The sequence below is a fragment of the Sinohyriopsis cumingii genome, chromosome 16 (assembly GCF_028554795.1).
Source record: "Sinohyriopsis cumingii isolate HCF-2022 chromosome 16, ASM2855479v2, whole genome shotgun sequence".
Lineage (NCBI taxonomy): Eukaryota > Metazoa > Mollusca > Bivalvia > Unionida > Unionidae > Sinohyriopsis > Sinohyriopsis cumingii.
In genome coordinates, this window is record NC_142976.1 from 6,579,789 (window position 1) to 6,605,551 (window position 25,763).

A 25,763-nucleotide genomic window follows, 5' to 3' on the forward strand; every position below is an offset into this window, starting at 1 on the left:
CTTCTAGTCACTCTTGAGGTAATCTGTGTAAGATTCCACTGATGGTATACAATCACACATCATTATTTTACATTATTAATGATTTAATTATGCACACATTTATAGCAGCAGGAAGGGTGAGACCAACAATGAGTGTCCGGGTTGGTAAACAAACTCACATACAAATTTGAAAACACAAGCGACAAAGATAAAGTAACAAAATAAGCTAACCCGATTAGAGAAAATCTCGGTTGGTTAGAGGCTTCGGTTTTGGTGTTATTGACATTGTATTTTCCTTTTTTTTTTGTAGGAAGCTTTATTTTCAAAAAAGACTTGCTCCAAAATTGGTCTGTTCATCCTCCCTGCTGCTGATGTCAGCCATGCGAGTCATATCATAGATGTCAGTCAGGTGGGTCATATCATAAACAGATGTCAGCCAGGTGAGTCATATAATAATTGTCAGCAATTTAAGTCATGCAATAGACAGCTGTCGGCTGGGTGAGTCATATCATAGATGGCTGTCAGCCTGGTGAGTCATATCATAGATGGCTGTCAGCCTGGTGAGTCATATCAGATTGCTCCGTATTTTATTTTATAGATTGACAGTCATGTTAACAAGAATCCACCAATCATGGATATATGTTGATGCTTCATTTTATGAAAGAACAATTGAGGCAACAATGAAAATGTACTTGTGTATTGCTTCATGATCATTTGCATTATATGCTTATTGTTACAATACACATTAATTGGAATTTTGGGTGTAAGTCTTCCAAACATAATAATCTTAACCTTACATAGTCACAGATCCTACTGATGTTTGTATCACTTCATCATCTTAATACATGAAAAGTTTCATATTTTTTCTTGAATTAAATATCTATTAATACTAATCTTTGTACCTCCTCTCTTTCTTTCTCTCTCCTACTCTCTTGGGGGCATTAACTTAATACACAGGATTCCTAACTCCAGTCTGTGATCAAGCTCATACATAAAATGTTAATGGATGCTTTGCATCATTGATACATGCATAGACATTTTTCTGATTTTCTTTTGATCTTCTCTAATCATTCATTTTTCTTGCATACACTCAAGCTGCCTTACCAGATACCTGAATAAAAGGACACTGTTCATAAAAGACACTTCGGATTCCCTTTTCATAACTTCTTTATAATATTCAATCCACATAAAAGCACAATGTCTTTAAGGCAAGGACATCGGACCATATAGGATATATACTGTGGTCCAAACAGGATACATACTCTGGTTCCCCACGTGTCCTCTTACATTCATTTCATTAATCATCACCATTATTAGCATTTAAAACAAATATTTCCCACCACAGATCTGGTTTTGTAACTTTCATGTCTTCATAGAGAGACTTGATGCAGACACCCTGTTCTACACAAAGGTGTTTAGGGATTCCAATCTTCTTCTCCTGGGGATAATTGATATCATAATACCAGTCTGGATAACCACAAAGAAGCACAGTGACAACTTTGGCATAGGTTTGTTGGTTTTTATGGTAAATCCTTACCCCAGGAGAGCCAGACGCCCCTTTCTCAAATGTGCAATGAAACAACAGTCTACAAGGGTTATCAATGCCTTTAAAGCCATTCACACCAGCATATCTGAAACTCCATTCCTCTGCAGCAGTTTTTTCTTCATTGATCAGTGTGACGCAGCGGAACTTATCTGTTTTCTTTATGTCAGCTCTTGAATGGCCAATAAAATAGAGTTGACCACATGGATCAGACAATTCTGCAAAAGTCAGAGGTGGTGGATATTTTCTGGGCATGCTGGTTTTGAGCCGCAGTATAACTATGTCCATATCTTCATTTTCATAAACTATTTCGGGCTCAAAGTAAAACCGGAGATTCCCATCAGTAGGTACATCATGGACTTCATAGGCAAAATCGATGTATGCATCACTCAGATGATTAATACGAGATGGCAGACTCAGATCATTAAAATGAACTGGAGCTGGAAAAAGATTAAATTTAAGTCAGTAAGCATCACAACACATACATTCAAGAGATATTTTTCTACAGAACCTATCATAATGTCATTCTCATTAGCAAGGCCCTCCATAGCTGCAAAATCATTGATCAGTAAGAAACAAATTTCAAGCAATACTTTATAAAAAAGGTTCTGGATTTAACCTAGGGTTGTTGATGGCAAATCACACACACACACACACACACACACACACACACACACACAGTTAAAGCAAAGACTGCAAAGTGTGACTTTGAGAAAGCAAGAATTATCTACACTTATGGATACATACTTGCTGTATTTTTTGTTTAATTCCATGTAAGGCATTTTACAGCAAAGCAAACAAGCAGGTAGAAAATACTATATTATACATACCAAAGTATAAGTTATTTTTGCCCTTAATCGACAAGCAAACAGCACAGTAAAAGAAAATAACGCTTGTATTTAGAGCATACTCAGACACCAAATAAAAAAACTTCATGACTAGTCTGGTCACTCAGTCTCCCTACTTTTAATAGAAGCGGACTGCGGTGATTCAACTGCAAATCATTATATGATGTACTAAAATCACTGTAAAATATGGTAATATGATGTACTAACATCACTGTAAATGAATGTCATGATGCAATGTACTAACATCACTGTAAATGAATGTCATGATGCAATGTACTAACATCACTGTAAATGAATGTCATGATGCAATGTACTAACATCAATGTAAAATGAATGTGGTGTACTAATGACATTGTAAAATGAATGTCATCATACGATGTACTAATGTCACGGTAAAATGAATGCCATGATACGATGTACTAACATCACTGTCAGTGAATGTCATGATACCATGCACAAATATCACTGTAAATGAATGTCATTATATGATGTACTAATGTCACTGTAAAATGAATTTAATGATATGATGTATTAATGTCACGGTAAAATGAATGCCATGATATGATGTACTAACGTCACTGTCAGTGAATGTCATGATACCATGCACAAACATCGCTGTAAATGAATGCCATGATACGATGTACTAACATCACTGTAAATGATATGATACGATGTACTAATGTCACTGTAAATGAATGTCATTATACAATGTCCTAACGTCACTGTAAATTAATGTCATGATATGATGTACTAATGTCACTGTCAATGAATGCCCTGATACAATTTACCAATCCTAACAAGACTGTCTCAGTAAGGCAGTTGATTTTCTTCAATAATTTGGAACAGTTTTCAGCATGGTGTAACAAAATATCATGTACTGCTATTGTAAAGTTGGAAAACTTGTATTTACAAAGTTCAGTATTCAAAACGGATGAAGCGATGGAAAACATTATGTTCAACTGAAAAGTTTGTAAAGTACATGAAGACCTTATTTATCCCTAGTACAGCTGCACACAAACTTCAGTCCCAAACCTTATGCAGCTCAATGGCTTGTTACTATCCTGCAAACTGATGTAATTCTTGGATTGCTTTTTATTTCACATGAAGACGGCAATTAATCTCCCGCCACAAGACATACCATATATACTCGCATATAAGCCAAATAATTTAGGAAATAATAAAGGCCTGGAAGAAGGGGGGATCGGCTTATCCATGGGCCAAGGTCTACACTTCAAAGTTTTTTATTCCCAAACATATTTGATGCAGATTTTGCTTTATTCTATTTTTTGACCAAATGACATTCTTCCAGATAACACTTCAGCTAGTCGGTACTAGCTGTTTCATTTACACTGATCCACGCACTCACGAGTTACTCATTTTCAATGATATAAACAATGCGACAAATTGAGGTAATCTTAATGAAAAGGTACACACGTTCAATTTTGCAAGACACAACCTGCATAACTTTTACATGTTCATGAAAGAATGGTAATAATAAAGGCTAAAATTCTGAATACAGATCAACTAAGATCATCATCAATCTATCTTACTTCTGTGTTTTGGCTGAATAAAATTACAATTTTCCACACAGTGGAAAGCTGGATGTTTTGGCGTCTCTTTTGTTTATAATTGGCGGATTTGTCTTTTGTTTTCCGACAGCAATACAGGCTGGTTAATCATTAAAACCATGAAACTGGCTTGGGTTAAGAGTGAATTTTTTACCTGCAACTTATCAGTACTTTGATGTGTAATTGCCTTTCACTCCGTAGTATTAGCATGATTACTGTAGTTTTGTAAAACGGGATGTAAGGTCGCTTACATCAAACTACAACTCAAGTTTTACAGTATTAGCATAATTTTCGAAGCATTATTTCTGAAACTTCATTATTGTGTTTTCGATTTATCATTAAAGTTTAGTGCAGTGGTGCCCATGATTCGAATCCAAGGGATGTACTTCATTCAGCGGAATGTACTTCATTCAGCATGTGTTCAACACTACAATGTACATGTGGTGGTGCCATTATGTAAATAGGCTCACTAGCCTAACTGCAAGCTTTGAATCAAACTCTAATGCTCATTGTTGTCAAAATGGGATAATATTTTAATGAGTTAGGTATTTACAGTTTCAAGGCAAAATAAAAATTTAATTACTGGTACACTGATATAAAAAGTCTAATGCAATAACGGATAAACAAACAATAATTGAGTCCAATGGGGAGAGGTAGTGTTACAGCATTCTGTGAATGCTCAATTCTTATCATTGTCCGATCAAGTCATACACAAATCTGAATTAGGCAAAAACAACAAGAAAACAGAAAATTAAATAAATTTCTTGACTTTTCAAACAAATTTTTACCATTTCTATGTAATAATTGTACATGCCAACCCTGAGAGAGTTATATGGGTAATTTTCTTTAATGTAAGTTTGCCTAAATAAATGCATTTAGAACTTACCTTGAGCATCTTATGCTGTCGTCTCGGACTTTTGGGTCGGCTGATACATTGGTCCTGCACCTTTTAGTGTTTATGCCTATTCAGTTTGGGGGGGGGTGGCTTTTGTGCAAACAGGTTTATACACAAGTATATATGGTACTCAAAATGACACGTGATTCCAATAAACGTAATTGTGTCCCTTCCTGCTTTTCTTCACAAGAATCTTAATATTCCTTTTTATTCATCTGTACTGATTTTTAACTCTATTTAAGAGGCTTATTTTCCCTTTCGTCACCACTTGCTGGACACCACATTTTACAAACTATAATCAACAGTTTCATGATGCACTGTTTTGCATAAAAAAATAAGTGCAGATTAAACACTGTAAAGCTGGTCTGGTTCCCTGACTAACTCCAATGAATCTAATATGAAACCCAGATCCAAATCAAAGACGGATGATGCAATTATGCCAATTTTACAACAACCATATTTACATAGTTTCTGCTTTTATTCAGTAAGTCCATATTTTAAGTGTCATTTTCAAAAGACTTAAACAAAATCATAAGGACTGGCAGGTTTGCAATCTACTAATACACTGTAAAATGAATGCTATTATATGATGTACTGATGTCACTGCAAACGAATGTAAAATTTAAGCTGAATACTTATGGGTCAAATGCACAGGTGTGGTATAGGGAAATTCTGCTCTAGGTCAAAGGCACAGGTGTGGTATAGGGTAATTCCACTCTAGGGTTAAATGCACAGGTGTGGTATAGGGTAATTCCACTCTAGGGTCAAATGCACAGGTGTGGTATAGAGAAGCTCCACTCTAGGGTCAAATGCACAGGTGTTTATAGGGTAATTCCACTCTAGGGTCAAATGCACAGGTATGGTATAGGGTAATTCCACTCTAGGGTCAAACGCACAGGTATGGTATAGGGTAATTCCACTTTTGGGTCAAATGCACAGGTGTGGTCAGAAGTTTGGGGCAAATATGAGTCTTTGTTGGAACAGCTGTATACACAAGATTCTGTCATACACTGTACTCAGCTGCAAGACAAAAAGGGCAATAATACTAACAAAAATTAAGTGAGGACAGTAAGATATGGACATGAACTAAGTTTTGGGGCAATCTTGAGATCTCGTATTAGCTGTGTTCACACCAAATCAAGTTCCAAGTAAAAACAAACAATAACTTCGCCAAAATTGCAAGCACACTTATTTATCAATATTGATAACTTTACATGATAATCACAGGTGATCCCATGTTCCTGGCAATCCAGTGTAATCTGTAAGACTAGTTGTGTTAAAAAATTCTATCAAACTCCTAAAAAAATTGCAGGGTACAGTTGCACCAATAGGATTTTGTTATTCACTGCATTAACCTACAAAAAAAATACAATAACTCAGGCAAAATTTGTGGGTGGAAAGGTAAAGTGATTTGTAGATATGTGCTTTTGTCAGATGACAGCCATAACATTTAATAAGTTTCAATGTGATCCATTAAATAATCAGAGTTAAGCTGTGTTCAAAATGTTTTATTACACACTGTATTAAACTGAAAAATAGTCAATAATTTTAAAATAAATATCTGTGATTTGCCAATATGTGCATTTCAGAATATGACCATAACATGTACCAAGTTTGATGTAATAATTAATTATTGTCATCACATTTTTGCTTTGTAATTTCATGGTGTTTGTTTTTATAATCTTGTCATTGTATATGTTTTTAGGTGTTATCTAATATTGTAAAGTGCTAAGAGCTTCTCAAGATTAGGCACTATTATAAGTTCACATTATTATTATCATTATTATTATTATTATGTCAAGCAATCCAAAAGTTTGGAATTAGATGTGCTAATGAGACTGTGTGCCAGATAGAAGGATGGAGAAACACATGGGTTAATAAATAACCCCGTCTTCATAATGGCAGATGTATCAAGACCCATCTTTACCTAGGAATATGTTCACACACTTTCATAATTACAGACTTTGATTGGTATCAAAGTTAACATAATTCTGCAAAAGTTTTGCTGAGGAAAATAGCATATGGTGGGCAATCTCCACATATGGATGTAGACTTAATAGAGAAATTAAACCCTTGGAGGAGGGGACAGATCTGCACCAGGGACATAGCACTCCTTACACTTATTAAAATCTTATATTTCACATCAGCTTTTCTTTTCCTGTCCACACATATAGTGAAGATTATTTTAGTCTCACCATATGCACAACAGTAGCTTGAGGGCAAAGTATACCAACCTGCATTTAGAATATTGTCTTTAACATGTTTTGCAGTCATGATGTAATCAATTCCAACTCGAAATCCTGTACCACATGGACCGTAGGGAGATTTAATTATTCCGACAGATTTGGCAAGATCCACAAGTAACCTTTGATTGCAAATAGCATCTGTTTCATCAAACTGGGCCTTCATGTTTCCCGATGAGGGGCCAGATGGGTAAAAGAGGCAGCGAGGTACTGGGATAACCTCGTCATCAGCTGCAGAATTTTCATTCAGATCGTTCTGTAGCTTCTCTACCTTAACTTCAGACATGGCAGGTTGGCATGAGCTTGATGTTGTGGTTCTTACAGATTCCTTGCAAGAAGGTGTATAATCCTCTGGACCTGAAATAAAAAATGTCACTCACTAAAAATCACCTCTGTAGATACAGTATAATGTGGCCCTAATATAACCCAGGTATGTAGATACAGTATAATGTGGTCCTAATATAAGCCAGGTATGTAGATACAGTATAATGTGGCCCTAATATAAGCCAGGTATGTAGATACAGTATAATGTGGTGTTAATATAATCCAGCTATATAGATACAGTATAATGTAGCCCTAATATAACCCAGCTATGTAGATACAGTATGATGTGGTCCTAATGTAATCCAGGTATGTAGATACAGTATAATGTGGCCCTAATATAACCCAGGTATGATCATGTATCCTATTCAGCTGGCTAAATATGATTCCATCAATGTCTTCTACTTGGTGATGTTAGCCCTCTATCTAGTCTTTAGTCTTTTACTTTAATGACCTTAAATCTTGAACTTTAATGACCTTAAATCTTGAACTTTAGTGATCTTAGGTGACCTTTAGGTGTTTACTTTAGTAATTTTAAGGCTTCTACTTTAGTGATATTTAGTGTGTCACTTTAGTGATCTTAAATTTTTTTAACTTTAGTGATCTTTAGTCTTTCACTTTAGTGATCTTTAGTCTTTCACTTATTGATATTTAGTCTTTCACTTTAGTGATCTTTAGTCTTTCACTTTAGTGATCTTTAGTCTTTCACTTATTGATATTTAGTCTTTCACTTTAGTGATCTTTAGTCTTTCACTTTAGTGATCTTTAGTCTTTCACTTATTGATATTTAGTCTTTCACTTTAGTGATCTTTAGTCTCTTTTTTTGTGATCTAAATTCTTTAACTTTAGTGTTCTAAAGTGAATTTTAATTCTTGTTTATGTTAGTGATGTTAAATCTTTAACTTAAGTGATCTTTAGTCCTTCACTTTAGCAGTCTTTAGTCTTTTACTTTAATGATTTTTGGTCTCTTACTTAAGTGATCTTAAATCTTTAACTTAACTAATTTCAAGTCTTCTACTCAGTAATCTTTAGTCTTCTACTCAGTACCATTGGTCTTTATTTTAGTCATATTTAGTCTTTTACTTAAGTGATATTTAGTCTTTTACTTAGTGATACTTAGTCTTTTACTTAATTATTTTAAAGGTCACTGGACACATATATTGTTGTTGTATGGTTTAATGCCATTTTTCAGCACAAGATAGGGTATAAATGGTGGAGGAAGAACCTAGGGAAAACCCCGGAAAGAACCACCAACCCATGAGAAGCTACTGGCAAGCTTCTCACGTACCCACACCTGAGACTGAGACTCAAACCCACACAGACAGAGGTAAGATGGCAGTGATCCATAACTGTGAGCGCATTAGACCACTCTGGGCCCCTGCCGCACATATTGTACAAAAGTGTTATATTATTATTGTCACAAGAGAAATGCATAAAAATGTTAAATTAGACTTAAACATCAGTATTTTAAATGAAAAATAATATTTGGCAATCTCCGTAAAAAACTGGTAGTTTCCGCATGCCAAAAACAGATATGACATACATTTCTTTCATCTATTCTACCTAGCCATTCAAATGTTTAATTTCCCTGCTGTTATGTATATTTGATTTAATTTATATCTGATTTAATTTAATTGTTTCTTTGTTAGTTTTACATTTGTATTATTTCATTACATGCTACTGTAATGTAACTTTATTTACTGGATTTGACAGTTCAGTTTGACCTGTTTTTTTAATAAACAACTAATAATAGAAACTTTGTATTTAATGCTGACCTAGTTCTGACCTTGATTCAGAACCAGTAAGAGTTATAGTAAACAACTTTATTTTTGTATTCTTTCTCAGAGTAAGATTCATAAAGTGAAATCGAAGCCATACTTGGAGTACATGATAAATAATAACAATAATAATAATAATGAGGACTTTGAATAGTGCCTGATCTTTAGAAGCTCTAAGTGCTTTACAACATTAGACAACACCTATAAGATAAAAATCATATAATGATATGATTACAAAAACAAACACCATGAAATTATAAAACATTAGAAAAACATGCTGAGAATATTTAAGGTAGGAAACATTATTAGGTCTTTAAGTTTGTTCTTGCAGTCAAAATAAGTGAGTTCTGAGAGCCCTCTTGAATGTGATCACTGTGTCTTTGTGTCTAAATTCAATGGGCAATTCATTCCACGTTGCTGAGCCCTGGTATGCAAAAGAACGCTGTCCATATGACTTTGTTTTCATAGTGGGAATAATGAGTATACGATTGTCAGAAGAAGAGTGTAAGTATCTTGCTGGTGTGTACACATGGGTGAGGTCGGATAGGTATGTTGGAGTAGAGTCTGACAGTGAAACGTAGCACAGAGAACAAATTTTATGTTTGATTCTGGATCGAATGGATAGCCAGTGTAGGGTACAGAGCAGCGGGAAGGTGTGCTCTGATCGTGGTACTCTAAGTATGATCCAAGCAGCTGTGTTTTGACATGACATGTATCATTAGGTTTTTCCTGAGGATTGACCCACATCCAGGCATCTGTTTTGCATTGTAGCTAGATTTATTATTGATGTATTGAGAAAGAATAGTCATTACTTGCCTTAACACTTGAGAAGTTAAAGTGTTCATGTTGTGACCAGTTTTTGGCCTAATTATTTTGTTTAATTTAATTTATTTGGATTTCAAGTTTGTTTTCCCTGGAAATATTAGTGCTCCAAATTAATTCTTGGTCAAGGACAGTTATCAAAATTTACATAGAATTCAAACACTGGAATATTATTTTCTGTGATTCAACAAAGAACTGTTGGCACGTCAGTATGATGCTGACCACAGCATACATCATAACCTTCCATTTTGGATTTCATCAGGATTTGAACTCAGTTTCATTAGGGCTTTTTATTACCAGGACTTCTATTTTTTAAATCTTGGATTATTTTTGGATTCGATTCGTAAAACTAAGTTCTTTTTCTCATTTTTACCTTGTTTTTCATGGAAAATAAATTTTTTGTTAAATTTTTGAAAGCTTGTTGTCTTCACTTTTTTCTTGTCACATTTTGTAAGAGCCTAAACATGTAACACTGTGTAAATGTCTACATGATATATCTTAGCGACTGTGGTTTTCTACAGCAAATATGGTGTATTGTGTTGCATATGGATGTAACCAAAAGTGACGATCGGACAAAAGGGTTCTTTCTTTTTCTGAAAGACCCTGTTTACTGGAAAAAGTGGATTGAAGCTGTGGGATCAAATAGGGCGAGGGATGGAAAAGTTGTAGCATTTGTGCCAACAGCAACATCCCGCTTGTGAATATGGTATTTTGAGGACAGTTGCTTTCTTCCTCATTTCACAATGAAATCCACTGGTGTACAAATAAAATTGAATTTGTTAAAGTCAGCAGTGTCTACAATTTTCCCAGAGACTGTCAAATATAAGAAAAAATCACTTCCATATGCTAAGTACTTTGGACCTCCTAAATCCCCTAGAAAGCTGTATGGTACATATAAGAAGAGGAACAGAAAGAGCATATTTAAATTATATCAAATAAAGATTATAGTACAAAAATGTTACTGCAGATGTATATTTTTAATGTTTAAAACAATCATAATACTCTTTTGAACGTGCATAGTGTAGACTTTGATCAAACTCTTTACTTATTATTACAACCAATATGAACTCAAAACAGTTTAAAACAAGGAAATATGAGGTATTACTCTGAGATAGTATTACACAAACATACACACAGTCACAGTGGAGAGTTATGAGTTATTACATTAAATCAGCTTATTTCAAAAATCTCAATGTCTGGTGCAGTTTAACTGCAAATATCAAAGCTTTCATATGTTCTACAGCCAGTCCTGTCAGAATTTCAGACTCAAATTTAAAAAATAACTATTTTAATTTTCGACAGCAAGAAGCACGTACTTCCTCTTGTGGGGATAAATGTATGTCATTTCTGTTTGGCGTCCTCTATAGGTGGGAAATCTTAGCTATGGGGACGTAACATCACTGTATACTTTTATTTCGAGTAATTAAATTATTTCATCTTTATGCATGAAAAAAAAAATTTGTGCAAGTATAACTACTTTTAATCACCTAATGCAAATGTGAAGTAGAAAGAAAAATGTTAGAGTACGGCCTGTGACCTTCAAGTCTTTTCTTTAGTGATATTTAGTCGTATACTTAGTGATATTTAGTCTTATACTTAGTGATATTTAGTCTTTTCTTTAGTAATCTTTAGTCTTTTCTTTAGTGATATTTAGTCTTTTCTTTAGTGATACATGTATTTAGTCTTCCACTTAGTGATCTTTAGTCTTTTCTTTAGTGATCTTTAGTCTTTTCTTTAGTGATATTTAGTCTTTTCTTTAGTGATGCATGTATTTAGTCTTCTACTTAGTGATCTTTAGTCTTTTCTTTAGTGTATTTAGTCTTCTACATTGTGATCTTTTTTAGTCTTTTACTTAAGCAACCTTAGTTGTTGACTGTCAAGAACCAACCCTACTTTGGCTTCAAATCTAACATATTGCATTATTATGGTTTTGTGGTCACAGCAAAATGACTTTAATACCTATCCAATTAAGGAGTAATTCCCTGCAACTCTGTGTGTATATGTTTGTGCATTGATAATGTTTTGAAATCTATAATTTGTTTACCTCATGGTTATATCTAAGAGGGTGTGAAAAAACTTACTGAACTTATGTGGGCTATACTTAAGTTTTTCTAATAATAATAAATTGTATGCAAATTAGTTTACTTGCTCATGCTCTGTAGCTACACACACACACCAGTTGTTATAGTGCAGGGATTTCAACACACTCAAGGATAAGAGATTGTCAGCTCCATCTCATAGAACCATGTCCCAAGTCAAAATGGCAAACATGTTGCACATTCTAAATCCACAGAACTATCAAGTTTCAAGTGTGAATGATGTCTGAGATTATAATGATATTACACACAAACATCTTTATGCACGTGTAACAATATAGACAGGCTTCATCAACATCATAGGTATGATTACATTTACACAGAACTGAAGTAAAAATATACGGACAAAATTTACCATACCTTCTGCGCCAATTGATGGCACAGTTGCAGCTTCTGAAATTATAAATTATAAATGTGTTATTTCAGTTCCTTAAGTGTCTTATTTCAGTAGATGTAGGATGGTAGGAAATTGACTTTAAGACCAACAGATGCTTAGAAAATGTGGGTTTCCCAATAAGGGACAATGTTGCATTTATCTCTGATAGTGATCTCTAAATATTTTAGTGCCCTAAGCTGCAGTCTGTACATTTTGTTCACAACAGATACACAATCTAGTTTAACTTCATGAAAGAGAGCTATGTATGCAAACTCAAATATGGTCCAATATATTCACCTATTTGCATATATTTTATTCAATATACTTTTTTCCAGGTTACAATGTACTTTTCGTAGTTATTCTTTTTGTCAAATGCCAAAATTGTGCCCATATACTCTGTAATGGTCAGCTTTTTTCAGTCAAGATGTAAATATTTAGTTGTTGTATGCCTTATGTTCCTACAGAGAGAGAGAGAGAGATATACCGATAGTAGATGAGCCACCAGTAACTGGTCCATCACCAAAACAACGTTTTCTCATTTGTCTGGTTATGTATTCCTCCTCTTTGTTTAAAACCTCCAGTATGTTTATATACCCACTATCTTTCAGTGCCTCCTTCAGAGCATCATAGCTCCCTACTTTCAGAACCCCTTTCTCCTCCATCAGAGCAAATACATCTGTCGGATTTTGCTGTACTGTGGACAACCTTCCTCTGTGAAGAATATCCGACTCCAAACAACGGATGAAATTTTTGTATGTGCGATTGTTGGGATCCATCATATCACCCAATTTTACCAGAAGAGACCTATGTAGTCGATCAACCTCCCTCGAGACTGATGCCATTTTTTTAACCAAACTTTTGTTCACTTAACCCTCCAGCATACAACATTACTTTTCTTCTAAATTCATAGGTTTATCTTTTTTGATGACTGGAAAGCTTTCTTCTGAATTAGTTCTTCAAATATGGATCATGTTTTATAATATATATTTTGTACTTCAAGATTTTCGGCTACCTTCACAGTCAAACTAATGTTAAATAGTCCCCACTAATTTCTATGAAGTTGAGACTGTGTAAAAGAAAAATGAAATGAACCAATCAAAGTACTTCTGAGTTTGCATGATCCAGTGCAAATTTTGTTCCCTCTGTGAAAATGTATACAATGCCCTATATATATTTATGCCCCACGCTGGTCAAGTAACACATTTCAAGATTTTGGTTTTTGGCAACTCCGTGTAAATCACCATACATGTATCAGGTAAATACACAATAGTCATGGATTTAAATGAAACTAATTTACTTAAAAGTCACATCATTTTTCATGATAGGATTTTCCAATATAAAGTCTTTGGAAAGCAGTCAAATGTAATTCCTTATTCCCTGCTTGGATCAGTATTCACAGATAGGTATGGAGAACCAGCCTGAAGTCTTCATATCCTTCATTGACAGGTATGAAGAACCAGCCTGAAATCTTCATAAGTGATGCCTCTCTTGAGTACTGGAAATGAACAATAATTGTGATGAGAGTTACATTCCTGATATATCTATATAGTACCCATGACAAATTTAAATTCACATTTTTTATTGTGACTTTCAATATGAGTTTCTATTCAACACAAGTAATAGAATTTTAAAGAAAAAGAATTTCCTCGGCTTTCCTCACTGGTTACACTGGCTATTTAAAAAAGACCTTGTATATCTTAGGTATAATTCAAAGAACCTTTAATTCCCTTTATTTTGGTGTATGATTGATGAGTGTACTATGGGTTATAGAGTATACAGCTGGGCCTTACTTAGATGTGCACCTTTCAAAAAAGTGCTAGCTCTACTTGGTCATTTTCACTTCCTGAACTTCAGTATAAAAAAAGAGCAGAGAACTTTTTTTTACATTTTATGTATTTGGTAATTCATTCATTGCACTTTCAGAAGCTGGTATTGTCTAGTCTGGCAAAATTCATTTTCCCTATTTTAATAGCTGCTATGGATAGTGTACTTTAGACTAAGTCAGGCTGACTTTTTTAGCACAAGAGAGCAGTCATTTTAGTTAGCAGTGTGCTTAAAACATGTATAATTTCCAAAAGTACAATACCCAAAGAAATATCCACACTACATTAATGTAGCATTGAGGTATGCCAACATTCTCTCCATTGTGCATGTTTTAAATGGAAACAACTTCACCTTACATACGTCACTCTCTCAAAAGCACATATTAACTGGTGAGCGCCCCCACAAGTAATAATAACAAGATTTTCAAGATGGCCACCACCATGGTACCCATACTGGTCATTAGATCTGCACCAGATAGGTGTATTTTGTGGTAGCTTCAATCTATAATTATTAAACCCAATGAACACTTATTCCTTCTCCCATGATAGAAGAACACACCTTTCCCATATATGATTTAACTGAATAATTATGATGTGTAATTTCTAATTGCTGTTCAAGTGAATCATGTCAAAATTTATTCTTCCAAACCGATAACTCCTTATATTGTTTATCATCACATCTTCAAATAACTTATATGTAAGTCCTTAATAATTGTTTGCAAATAGGGTATTGTATACATATTAATTTCATGGTCCACTGAATATACCATGTACCAATAATAGTATGCGTAACTGCATCTGTGTACAGTATGTGCAAGCTATGAGTCACAGCACTAAATTGATCTTGTTGGAAAATTGATAAAATCACATGCCACTGGAATGCAGACAGGGGAGAAAACTCTGTTCTGCTTTAGGTTTCACAACAAAGAGTTCTGTTCTGCTTTAGGTTTCACAACAAAGAGTTATGGTAACTATACTAAAACCTGCCAGAAAATGACACAAATATAGAATCATACGCCAATAATGTGTTATTCTTATAAACACAGTCTGATTAGACAAGAAAAATCTGTTAAGCTTTTCAACTGACAACTGTGTCATAGCATTGTTCCATATGTTTCTAAAATAAAAATTTCTTATCCTAAGGCTAAATCTTTTATCCCATTATATTTCAAACCTGCTTTCTGTGAATTGTATATTTTCCTTAATTTTTATGTGTGAATTATGAAAACAGACAGTCCAAAGAAGAAATACTTCCAAGCAATTAAGAAAAAGTTAACTGAATCAGTTAAAATCATCAAAAAGTATGTTTAGAAAATGCTTTTCACACACTGATGTTTTTAAGATTCAAAGGACAAGTTGGTATGTTTCCATCATGATAACAAATCAGACATTTCATAAATTGGGCAGTGATGAAATTATAACTTGTGAGGGAAAGAGCTAAAATATAGTTAACATAATTATACTATATGTTTATATTTTCTGATACACAAGTTCAAACTCTAAAGCTAGTAAACCAAAGTGCAATGCCTAATAACAACCTAATAAACTAAAACCTAAATTTTAAAATGTCTTATAACAACCCCAGTTATAAAATGCCTTGTTCAATTATGAAATGCCTTACATCCTCAATTTCAATGATATCCTATTTATAACAGATGACATTACTGTCAGCCAAATGTTCCATGGAGCTGTTCAGATGGAGATATAAATCTTGGGTAGAAAAAAAATGAAGATGAAAAAGTACACAACATTGACTGCTACAAGTCTAAATAAGTACTATTTTTTGTCAGATCAAATAAAATATTGTGTATTTGAAAATGTGATTTGCATGCATTTACATTACACTCTAACACAACATAAAAGTAATTGTGTTAATTTTCATAAAGAGAGAGAAGTAGTCATACCTATTTAATTTGTTTCACTCAATGTCTGTCAATGATTAATACATGACAATCATGCATAATCCACACCTCATTATATCATCATCTAGAACGCACATCTCCACTGTACCAAATAATAATAATAATACTAATAATAATAATGAGGACTTTGTATAGTGCCTAATCTTTAGAAGCTCAAGCACTTTAAAACACTGAACAACACCTATATAATGATAGGATTACCAAAAAACCCCACCATGAAATTAGAAAACAGAAAACATACTGAAAATATTAAAGGAAAGGAAACATTATTAGGCCTTTAAGTCTGTTCTTGCAATTGAAATTATAAGGTTTGTTTTAAGAGTACTCTTGAATGAGATCACTGTCTTTGTATCTAAGTTCAGTGGGCAATTCATTCCATGCTGCTGGGCAGTGGTATGCAAAAGAATGTTGACCATATGACTTCATTTTCATAGTGGCAATCATGAGAATACAAGTGTCAGAAGAGGAACGTTGTTGTAGGGTTTAACGCCATTTTTCAGGACAAGATAGGCTATACATGGCAGCCAGTATAAATGGTGGAGGAAGAACCCAGGAAAACCCCGGAAAGAACCACCGACCCACAAGAAGCTACTGGCAATCTTTCTCATGTACCCACACTGGCCGAATCCGAGGCTTGAACCAATGCAGTCAGAGGTGAGATGGCAGTGATCTGTAACGGTGAGCGCTTTAGACCACTCGGAAGAGGAACATAAATATAAATACATTTATTGAAATTCCATACCAATATCTGTAGGACTTGCATATAAATGCAAGATTCAAAGCTAGCAACATGGACAGGATAAACGAGGACAATGCAAAATAAAGCTAGCAACATGGGCAGGATAAACAATGTTCCACCATAAAACAACATAATAAACCTCTTCTGATATTATTCAAGCAGTGGTAATAAGAATTCTTTGTTGTCTTGGCTTACTGGCTCTGAGGCCCTTACATCTCTATCAAAACCTTCATTGTATTTTTTTCTCTAATTTAGTACTTTGACTTATAAAATGGAACATCTCTGAGAGATATATGATTGCCCTTGGCCTCATTATGCTTTTCAATGCTATTTTTATATACCCTGAGAGTACAGGTCAGTCCAAGTCATGCTATTTACAAAAAGGTACGAAAATGTCTACTAAATAATGGTTTAAATGATTAGAATGGAATTTTCAATATTGTCTCTCTCACATTTGCCCTTGACATTGCAAGTATCACATTCATTCATTTGCTTCTTTGAAAGTTTCATTTGTTACTCAGTAAACTCATCCAGATTGTTCCCTTTATCATACATACTTTCAAAAGACAAAACAGCTTCTTTAGTTCATTCACAAATAAATCTAATAAACTAACACCTAAATGTCTACAACATGAGTGCACTTGTTTTGTTTACAAAGTAGTTCCATGTTAGCACACACTTGTTTTGTTTACAAAGTAGTTCCATGTTAGCACACACTTGTTTTGTTTACAAAGTAGTTCCATGTTAGCACACACTTGTTTTGTTTACAAAGTAGTTCCATGTTAGCACACACTGATAATAAGCATCTTTCTATATAAATTTTTTTTTATTTCTTTTATAATTATCGGGTGGGGTTTAGGCAAATAAGTCATGACATGCATCTGCACTAAACCCTTAATTACAGTTTTAATAAACATTTAAACCATGCAGCTTCGTGGTCGGATGGTCGTAATGACAGACTAACGTAGGGGCACCTGACCAACCTTCTTAACCAAAACCCCATACAAATGAAATATGGGTGAAAGTTAAAGGTGGTAATACATGTATGTAATGGGCAATTTGTATGAACTGTAATACCAGAAATTCTGTTGCACTGGATAGCTTTTACAATCTTCCACTTGCCATGATTATGTCAGTTGAGTTGCTTGTCAGTATTTACACAATTAAAAAAAAATATATCACTGAATACATTGAATTACTTATTTTTTTATTGGCTGCATCCAAGTTTTCATTTGTTGTGATGACCGTTACAGCACGTTAAAATCATTCATCTACTGCATTTTATGCTTTTATTTATAAGTGCCAACAATTTTTCAAATACTGTAATAAAATTGAATTATACAAAAGAATAAAATGTTAAGGAACTATATTCTTTTCTTGAGAAACTAATAAATTGATGTAAATGTTCTGATTTTAACTAAATTTTAACTCTTGTTACAATGTCCTCTTTGTATACTGTTCATATTTTCTTGACTTCTTTCTTGTTTTTATCAATGAAGACCTACTGTAATGCAGTAAAACCTGTCTTGAGAGACCACTGCTATGACTACCTGTTTTGAGAGACCAGAATCTCCATGCACAGATTTATTGATTATAATGTTTTGACCTGTTATGAAAGACCACCTGTTTTGAGAGACCATTATTTTTTGGCAAAAGGGATGGTCTTTCAACACCATTTCTACTGTACTATGGAATGACTTAGTAGTCATATAATTTGTCGAGTTACATATGATAGTTACACAATAGTAAATTATATCCACTGACCCAACAGACAAGTAACCTTGCAAACGATGTTCACCCATAAGAACAAATTTCTGACTTGGACAATATGGACAATGAATTTCTGCACCCCTGTCTATGAAAGCCATGAAATTAATGGAATTTAGATGATTAGGTGCGAGGGAGAGCTTTTAAGTACAAATTTAATGCTACATCTAATTTGTCTAATATAAAAATTCATGTAACACAAAATACACAAATGAGGTCAAAAATTGCTGGACTTTCAAACAAAACAATCTTCTTGATAAAAGTAACTTTAGACCTGTCTGCATTCATCCTATCATATCCAAAATGTGTGTGAAATCAATCGAGACCAAGCAGGCAAAATTGTTTGAGAACATTTTCAACAAATATTTAACAAATATTTAGGTGTTTTTGTAAAGGTCATGGATACTAAATGTTATGTTTTCTTTACTTTAACACCAGAAAATGGCTCATAATGAAAATACACACCTGCCACTGTCATGGATTTATCCAAGACTTTTCACTGTCTAACTAATGATAACATCATTTTAAGCTTAGGTTTGCGGCATCTCTTAGTGAGCTACCTGTCAAACTGAAAGCAGCAAATTAAGATGCAAGGTGTCTGGAGTAGCTGGAGTGAAATTAAAAAAAGATGTTCCACAGGGGTCAATCCTGTGACCATAACTCTTTAATGTTTTGTCAATATTTTTCATTTATTCAATACAGCTCTTTTTATGACTAATGCTCTAATATTCTGAATCCATGACTGGTTCACTTTGAATTCTGAATCTTAGACTGGTTCACTTCAAACAAAGAGTCAAGCCAACCTTAAAATGTTTAATGCACTAGCTGTGGGTAACAAGACATTAGGTATAAAGCTTGTACATAACATAAGCAATGCTGTCATAAATTGTGAAGCAGTAGTTAGACTGCTAGGAACCAACACTGACTACCAACTGTTATTTGATGTACAAGTAAAACATTTTTTTTGTAGGAAAGCTCCATGACAACTGTCTGTCTTTAATCATATTGGTCCAAAGTTAACTAGACTCAACAAAATGACAATGTTGCATGCATTTATTCTATTCAATTTCAACCTATGACCTTTAGCCTGGCATTTATGCAGTAACACAAACACTACAAAACTTCAAAAAAATATACAACATCATGTATCTATGCTCAAGGTATTTTGGCACATGCATTTTCAATGGATAATATAAACTTTTTGGTATTTATCATGGTCTCATTATTACATATTTATTTTTCTTTTCACCCTAAACACTAAGATATTACATCATGAGCTGTCCAAAAATTAAACTCTAAATATAATCTGTCCTCAAATTTTCTGATTATTTGGAGATCAACAATTTTCTCCTTAACAAAGGCAAATTTGCAAAAATGTAAAAAGTAGAAACATTTCTTACAATACCTTAAACAAACTGAATGTTATGGGATTCAAACAGTCATATGCATAAATAAAATGACATTTAAAAATGTATTCAAATTTGGGGTATATCGTCTCCAATCACGCACTAAAATTCAATTCGCTTTTATTTACACCCAGTGTTCATGCTAGGATTTCAAATGACCGGGCTGCTGGCCAGGGCACCTTGAACATGATCGAGCAAATTTTACAAGATCAGGGCACTTCATGTGTGAAACTAGGTCATATAGCAACCAATAAAAAAGAGAAAAAAGAAATAACTTCAACTCAAAATCATTTATTTCTCAAACTATTCACTCTTTCAACCAATATGCAACTAAATGCTAGGTTATATTTTTGGGGTCTTTTACCATCTCATCTGTCCTGGTTTTCTCAATCGGTTCATTTTGAGAGAATCTAAAACAAATACAAATGATCATTTTACTCTTCAAACTCCAATAATATTTATATCATTCAAAATTTCAAAATTTGCTATGAAAATAAGAATAATATTAATAAATGATCTTGTACTCCACACAATATATGATAATTGGAATTAATTAATATCACAAAAATTGATACCATGAAACTTACCATATAAGTTCTGTCTCTCTCTGTATAATGTAAATAAAAAATTTATATAAAAAAGAATAGTATCTTTGTTGTTAAATCATCATTTTCGTAACTGTCAGATATGTTAATTTCATTATAAAGACAAGATAATATTCATAGTCCGTCTATATATTAGAGAGACTTGTACAATGAATTGATGATGAATATAAATGAAAAAAATAATAAATTAAATTGAGGGTAATTGCTTGTTAATAATTATATCTTTATGTACAACTAATTTATGAGTATATGGACAAAAAAGGCTGTAGTTTTCTGTTTTCAAGTTAAAGCAACACATACCCAAGAGAAACGGTTTTGGTTTACCAAGACAATGGCTCTTGATGCCAGTGCAAGGTTCGAGCTCTCACAGGAATAAAATAAACAAGATGACCTCATAAATAAATTGACAATAAAATGCACCTACCAAGAATATTCTGTCAGTTTCCTCTTTTGCTTAGATCCCGTAGTTGTGAGTGAATTACGAACTCTTTCTCTGTGGTAAGCATTTTCTAATACAGCACTGCACAGCAAAGCACAGTGGTGGAATAATAAAGTATGATTGCATCTGCATCAATAGTGAGTCTTAACGATAAATACTGAAGTTATCTCAATGGCACAGCTGTATCAAAACCAGCCAAGAGCATGGTGACAAAACAGAATTAAATTTCAGATGTGAATGATCAGGGCACTAGAAAAGTTGGGCAGGGCATAGCGCCCCTCTGTTTATGCTTAGCTGGAACACTGTACACCCAAATAGTAGACAAACAAGTAGGTCTCCGCTTTTTTTTTCTGATAGTGGAGACCAATGTTGTCAGGCCATTTTCCATACTGAAGTTTTATGCTGTTTTAACCTCCCAATCAGTTCTGACTTATCGGATGCTCTCCAGTAATTGATAAATTTATTTTGACTGACCTTGGTATGCAGATGCAGGTTGTCACCAAAAACATCCCGAACCTCAATATTTTCTTGCCAATTTTAAAAATATGTTGCCATTTTCATAATAAAATACTATCCATTTATCTTGACATCCTCGGGACCAAGGTAATATTGTCGACATATGCTTAAATAAAGTAAGGGGGGGGGGATAAAATAAATTGAATTTTGCACACAACTGTAATTTTTAAGAGATGACCTGTTGTCAGTGACTAGGATTTAAGCAATGAAAAAAAGATGGAAATTTTGATTAAATGAAGACAACTCATCTGAAATACACTTGTATATTAACAACTTATATTTGTGTTGTACACTCCACACTGTTAAATAATATACATGCATATGAATTCCATGAATTTGAGTATTCTATCATATGTTAGAAAATTCATGTATCAGCCAAATCCTGTGAGACAAAAACAATATATATATATAATGATAGTCCTCGTTTGGTATCCCATTGTCAACATATTTATTATCCTTTTAGCACGTGGCTGTATAGTTGTTAATATGTTATATGTACATGTACCTAAATTGGCCTAGAATTTGGTCAGTTGGAGACAACTACCATAATGCCAATGCCTCCAAGGGGATGAGGCTATTCATAGGGAAAATGTGAATAAATTTTTAAAAATTCACATTCTTGCGAGATGGCCCACCTTCATTTGAACTCGACGGCCAGATTATCTATTGTTTCAAACATTCAGAACTTTAACTTGGGTTTTAAACCGCCATCTGAAGCGTTCATAAGGATGAACTTTTTTGTTGCAAACAGGAAATTTTCACGGCACAATAAATATATTCCATTCACTATGAAAAATGAAACAATGCTTTCATATATGTTTGCTGCCAACTTTCTTTGATGAAGGTTCAAGTGTTACTGAAGGCACCGCTAAAGGCCTTCTCTGAAGGACCAAACAAATAACTATTTGTTATTGCTGTGGCAACATCAAATAATTGTAAAACACTGATGGAGACAGAAGTTTGTTTTCATTTGCTTAGTACATACACAGAACGATCGATGCTTCAAAGGTAATTAGTTTTTTTTTATGTTTCAGCAAAAGTATTTTTTCTGGAACATTTTTCAAAAAGTAAAAAACTGCAATCGCCTGGTAGATTGTAGTCATTCAGTTCCTGCCTTCAGAGGTGGTATATTGTAGCTAGTCACGTAGCATGACTATTTGGGTTATATTACAGCACAAAATACTAAGGCCAGATATCAGCATAAGTGGAGTATGATATAACAATGTTGTGTTAGGGTGGTTTGTCAAGATGATCAGAGGATTTGTTTATGTAGCAATTAGATTCAAGTACAATTTTACATCCAAGTTTGTGGCTTCCTGTCTTGGTGCCTTGAATTTATCAACTCCAAACCAAAGACTGTATATACAATTTTGTACAATTTTTAACAGCCAAAAATGTTGTCGCCAAAAAGATCGCCAGATGGTATATTTTTTTCCCAATAAGAAGAAAAAAGTCAGAATTTGTGACATTAATGAAGCACAGCACGATCCCTGGGATGGTAACTAAAAACCCTCTTCTTTTGACCAGACTAATGCTTGGGACAAAACTGCAGTTAGGTCTGGCCGTCACAGCAGAATTTTGAGAGAGAGAGACAGACCTGTTGAAAATTCAATCAAGAGAAAACTATAAAACAATTTTATAAAGGGATATAAAATAAATGCACAAAACTTTTAGTCACTTGATTCATTATGTATGATGCATGTATGTATGTATTATTTTTTAGCATATCTTTCCAGCTCATTATAGTTTTTACTTTTTTAACAATTTATTTATCATTCTCTCAATCTCAAGTTTCCGACAAGTCTGTCCCTGTCTCTCCGTCTCTCAAAATTCTGCTGTGACGGCCATCCCAAGTATTAGTCAGTTCCTAGTGATATACTCCTCACTAGGTTTCCAGACGTTTTTGCCTTGGGGTGATGCTGCTTCCCATGCATGTGTCAGCAATTTAAAAATAAAGTCACTAATAGATGCATACATAGGCATTCTGTTCTGACAGGGATTATTACTAAAAAGTGTTTGCTCTGAAGGATTTAATGCCATGGGTCAAAAGAAGAGGGTTTTTAGTTACCACCCACATATCAAGGTGAGTCAAAATAAACTTATTAATTACTAGCAAGCGTCCAATAAATCAGAACTGATGGGGAGGTTAAAATAGAATAAAACTTCAGTATGGGATATGACCTGACAACGTTGGTCTCTGCTGTCAGAAAAAGAACAAAAAAGCAGAGACCTACTTGTTGGTCTAACCCAAACAGAAGCACTATCCAGGTGAATAAAACTTGGAACCAAAATGCGTGTTACTATCCAGTGTCTGAATGTCACACATCCTTGTTCCTAAATATTGAGTATAGTCTGAAAATGCAAACCCGTTTGTTTGTACTCCCCTACCAATTTAAATGATGGAAACCTTTAATGTGATAAAAAGTGCAAGGAACTTAGTCAATTCATTCATTGATTTATAGTTTCTAACCTGACTATGAGTAGAATGGCCCTAACACTGTCATCTTATGCGCGTTTCATGCTTAACGGAAGTTTTCAGTGTAATAGGCAGACATGCTCGGATCCATTTCCAGTTTCTGGACAAGTCCATTTTCAGCAAAAGGTCAATCGAGACTACAGATGTACATACATAAGTCATCTGCTTCCGATATTTACAATGTTGAATCAAGCAAAGGAAAATAATGACAACTACAAATTTGCTTTTCATGTGGATTTAACAATCGGTTTAAATTCTATGTTCATATATGCAAAGGGATATAATTCATATTCTCAACGTTATGTAATTTACGGAATGATCCGGCACATGACGAACAGGATGAACTATGTCATTATGTTGTCTGATGGAAATAAACTAGCCTACAGTGTATGCACTATGGCGCCATGTTAGTATGGAAAGTTCGTTAAGCATGAAGTGGTGTAGGGGATGCCAGCATTAGTGCCATTCTGGTCATATTTAGGTTAGAAATTATAAATCAATGATTCAATTGACTTAGTTCTATGCACTTTTTATCACATTAAACGTTCCCGTTTTTGAAATCAGTAGGAGGGGTACAAACAAACGGGTATGTAGAGTCAGACTATACTAGTCTATAGTAACCCTGAGGCATAGACACTTGATTCAAGGGATAACTTATGACAACACCCTCTCCAATTAACTTAGCTGGAGAGGGTGTTACCATTAGCTTCCCCTTGTCCTACAGTTTAAGATGTATCACATGCTATTTTATGTTTTGGTGATAAACAAAAATATCATGTGATACATCTAACTTTGTAGGACTATATTTTACCTATGTCCTACAACGTAATGTCGTATCACATGATTTTTTTTTTTTTTTTTTGTTTTGTTGCTACACGAGCACTAAAACATACATAATAACTGATACGTCTTGCATTGTAGGACTATCAAGTGGCTGTGCCCACTGGGGGTTCGTTACCAAGAAAATTAGGGGCATCTATCAATGAATCAATGGATAGTGGGAGGGGTCTAACCTGTAACAATATAGGTTAGACCCCCCCCCCCCATTCCTTGATTCATTGACGGATACTCCTAATTTTCTTTGTAAGTAACCCGACGCCCAAAACATAAATATCAGCGTCAATGTCTTACCTGTGGGACTATACCCTTACAGGCCTTAGGTCACGGACTATTAAGTATAAAATCGAAAGTAGCACACGTTCAAACTGTACCTAATGAGAACCTATCGATCTTACAGTGTCTTCAACAGCAGACTGAAATCAAGACTGGCCTATGAATCTCCAAACACACACTAGTCCTAAACACACACATATATATATCGCTGGAATTAAGTGTTTGGTGTAATTTCTACATCAGGCAGTTTCGACGACTCTAATTCCCCAAAAGTGTGAACAGACTGGTTTACATGCTCGTGACGGTGTACACAAAAATACAAATGAGTGACACCGACGTCGTAGATAAGAAATTATTAAAATAAAACACGACAGGTCTCAATATAAATGTTTCTTGTTGATATATATATTGAGGTTGAATTAGTAAATTACTGCGCATAAAAGTGAAACGGTTAAAAATAATCGCAATATTAATATACTTCATTGTTA

At 34.1% G+C, this 25,763-nt stretch overlaps 1 protein-coding gene and 1 pseudogene across 5 annotated transcripts; one reads left to right on the forward strand and one right to left on the reverse strand.

Annotated features, from left to right (window-relative positions):
* Positions 1-660: 660 nt before the first annotated feature.
* Positions 661-25,549, reverse strand: LOC149779877 (uncharacterized). 5 transcript variants are annotated; one of them, XM_089936561.1, is made up of 6 exons: positions 25,374-25,549; positions 20,491-20,536; positions 12,954-13,964; positions 12,454-12,486; positions 7,068-7,433; positions 661-1,962 (listed from the first exon to the last, which is right to left on the reverse strand). In XM_089936561.1, the coding sequence occupies exons 3-6, from the start codon at positions 13,309-13,311 to the stop codon at positions 1,277-1,279; spliced, it is 1,443 nt and encodes a 480-aa protein (XP_089792687.1). In that variant the 5' UTR covers positions 13,312-13,964; positions 20,491-20,536; positions 25,374-25,549; the 3' UTR covers positions 661-1,276. The 5 variants fall into 5 exon arrangements, with proteins under 5 accessions (XP_089792687.1, XP_089792685.1, XP_089792688.1 ...); XM_089936559.1 differs by having other exon boundaries at positions 25,294-25,549; XM_089936562.1 differs by lacking the exon at positions 20,491-20,536 and having other exon boundaries at positions 25,398-25,549.
* Positions 9,300-12,425, forward strand: LOC149779878 (uncharacterized; annotated as a pseudogene).
* Positions 25,550-25,763: the final 214 nt, after the last annotated feature.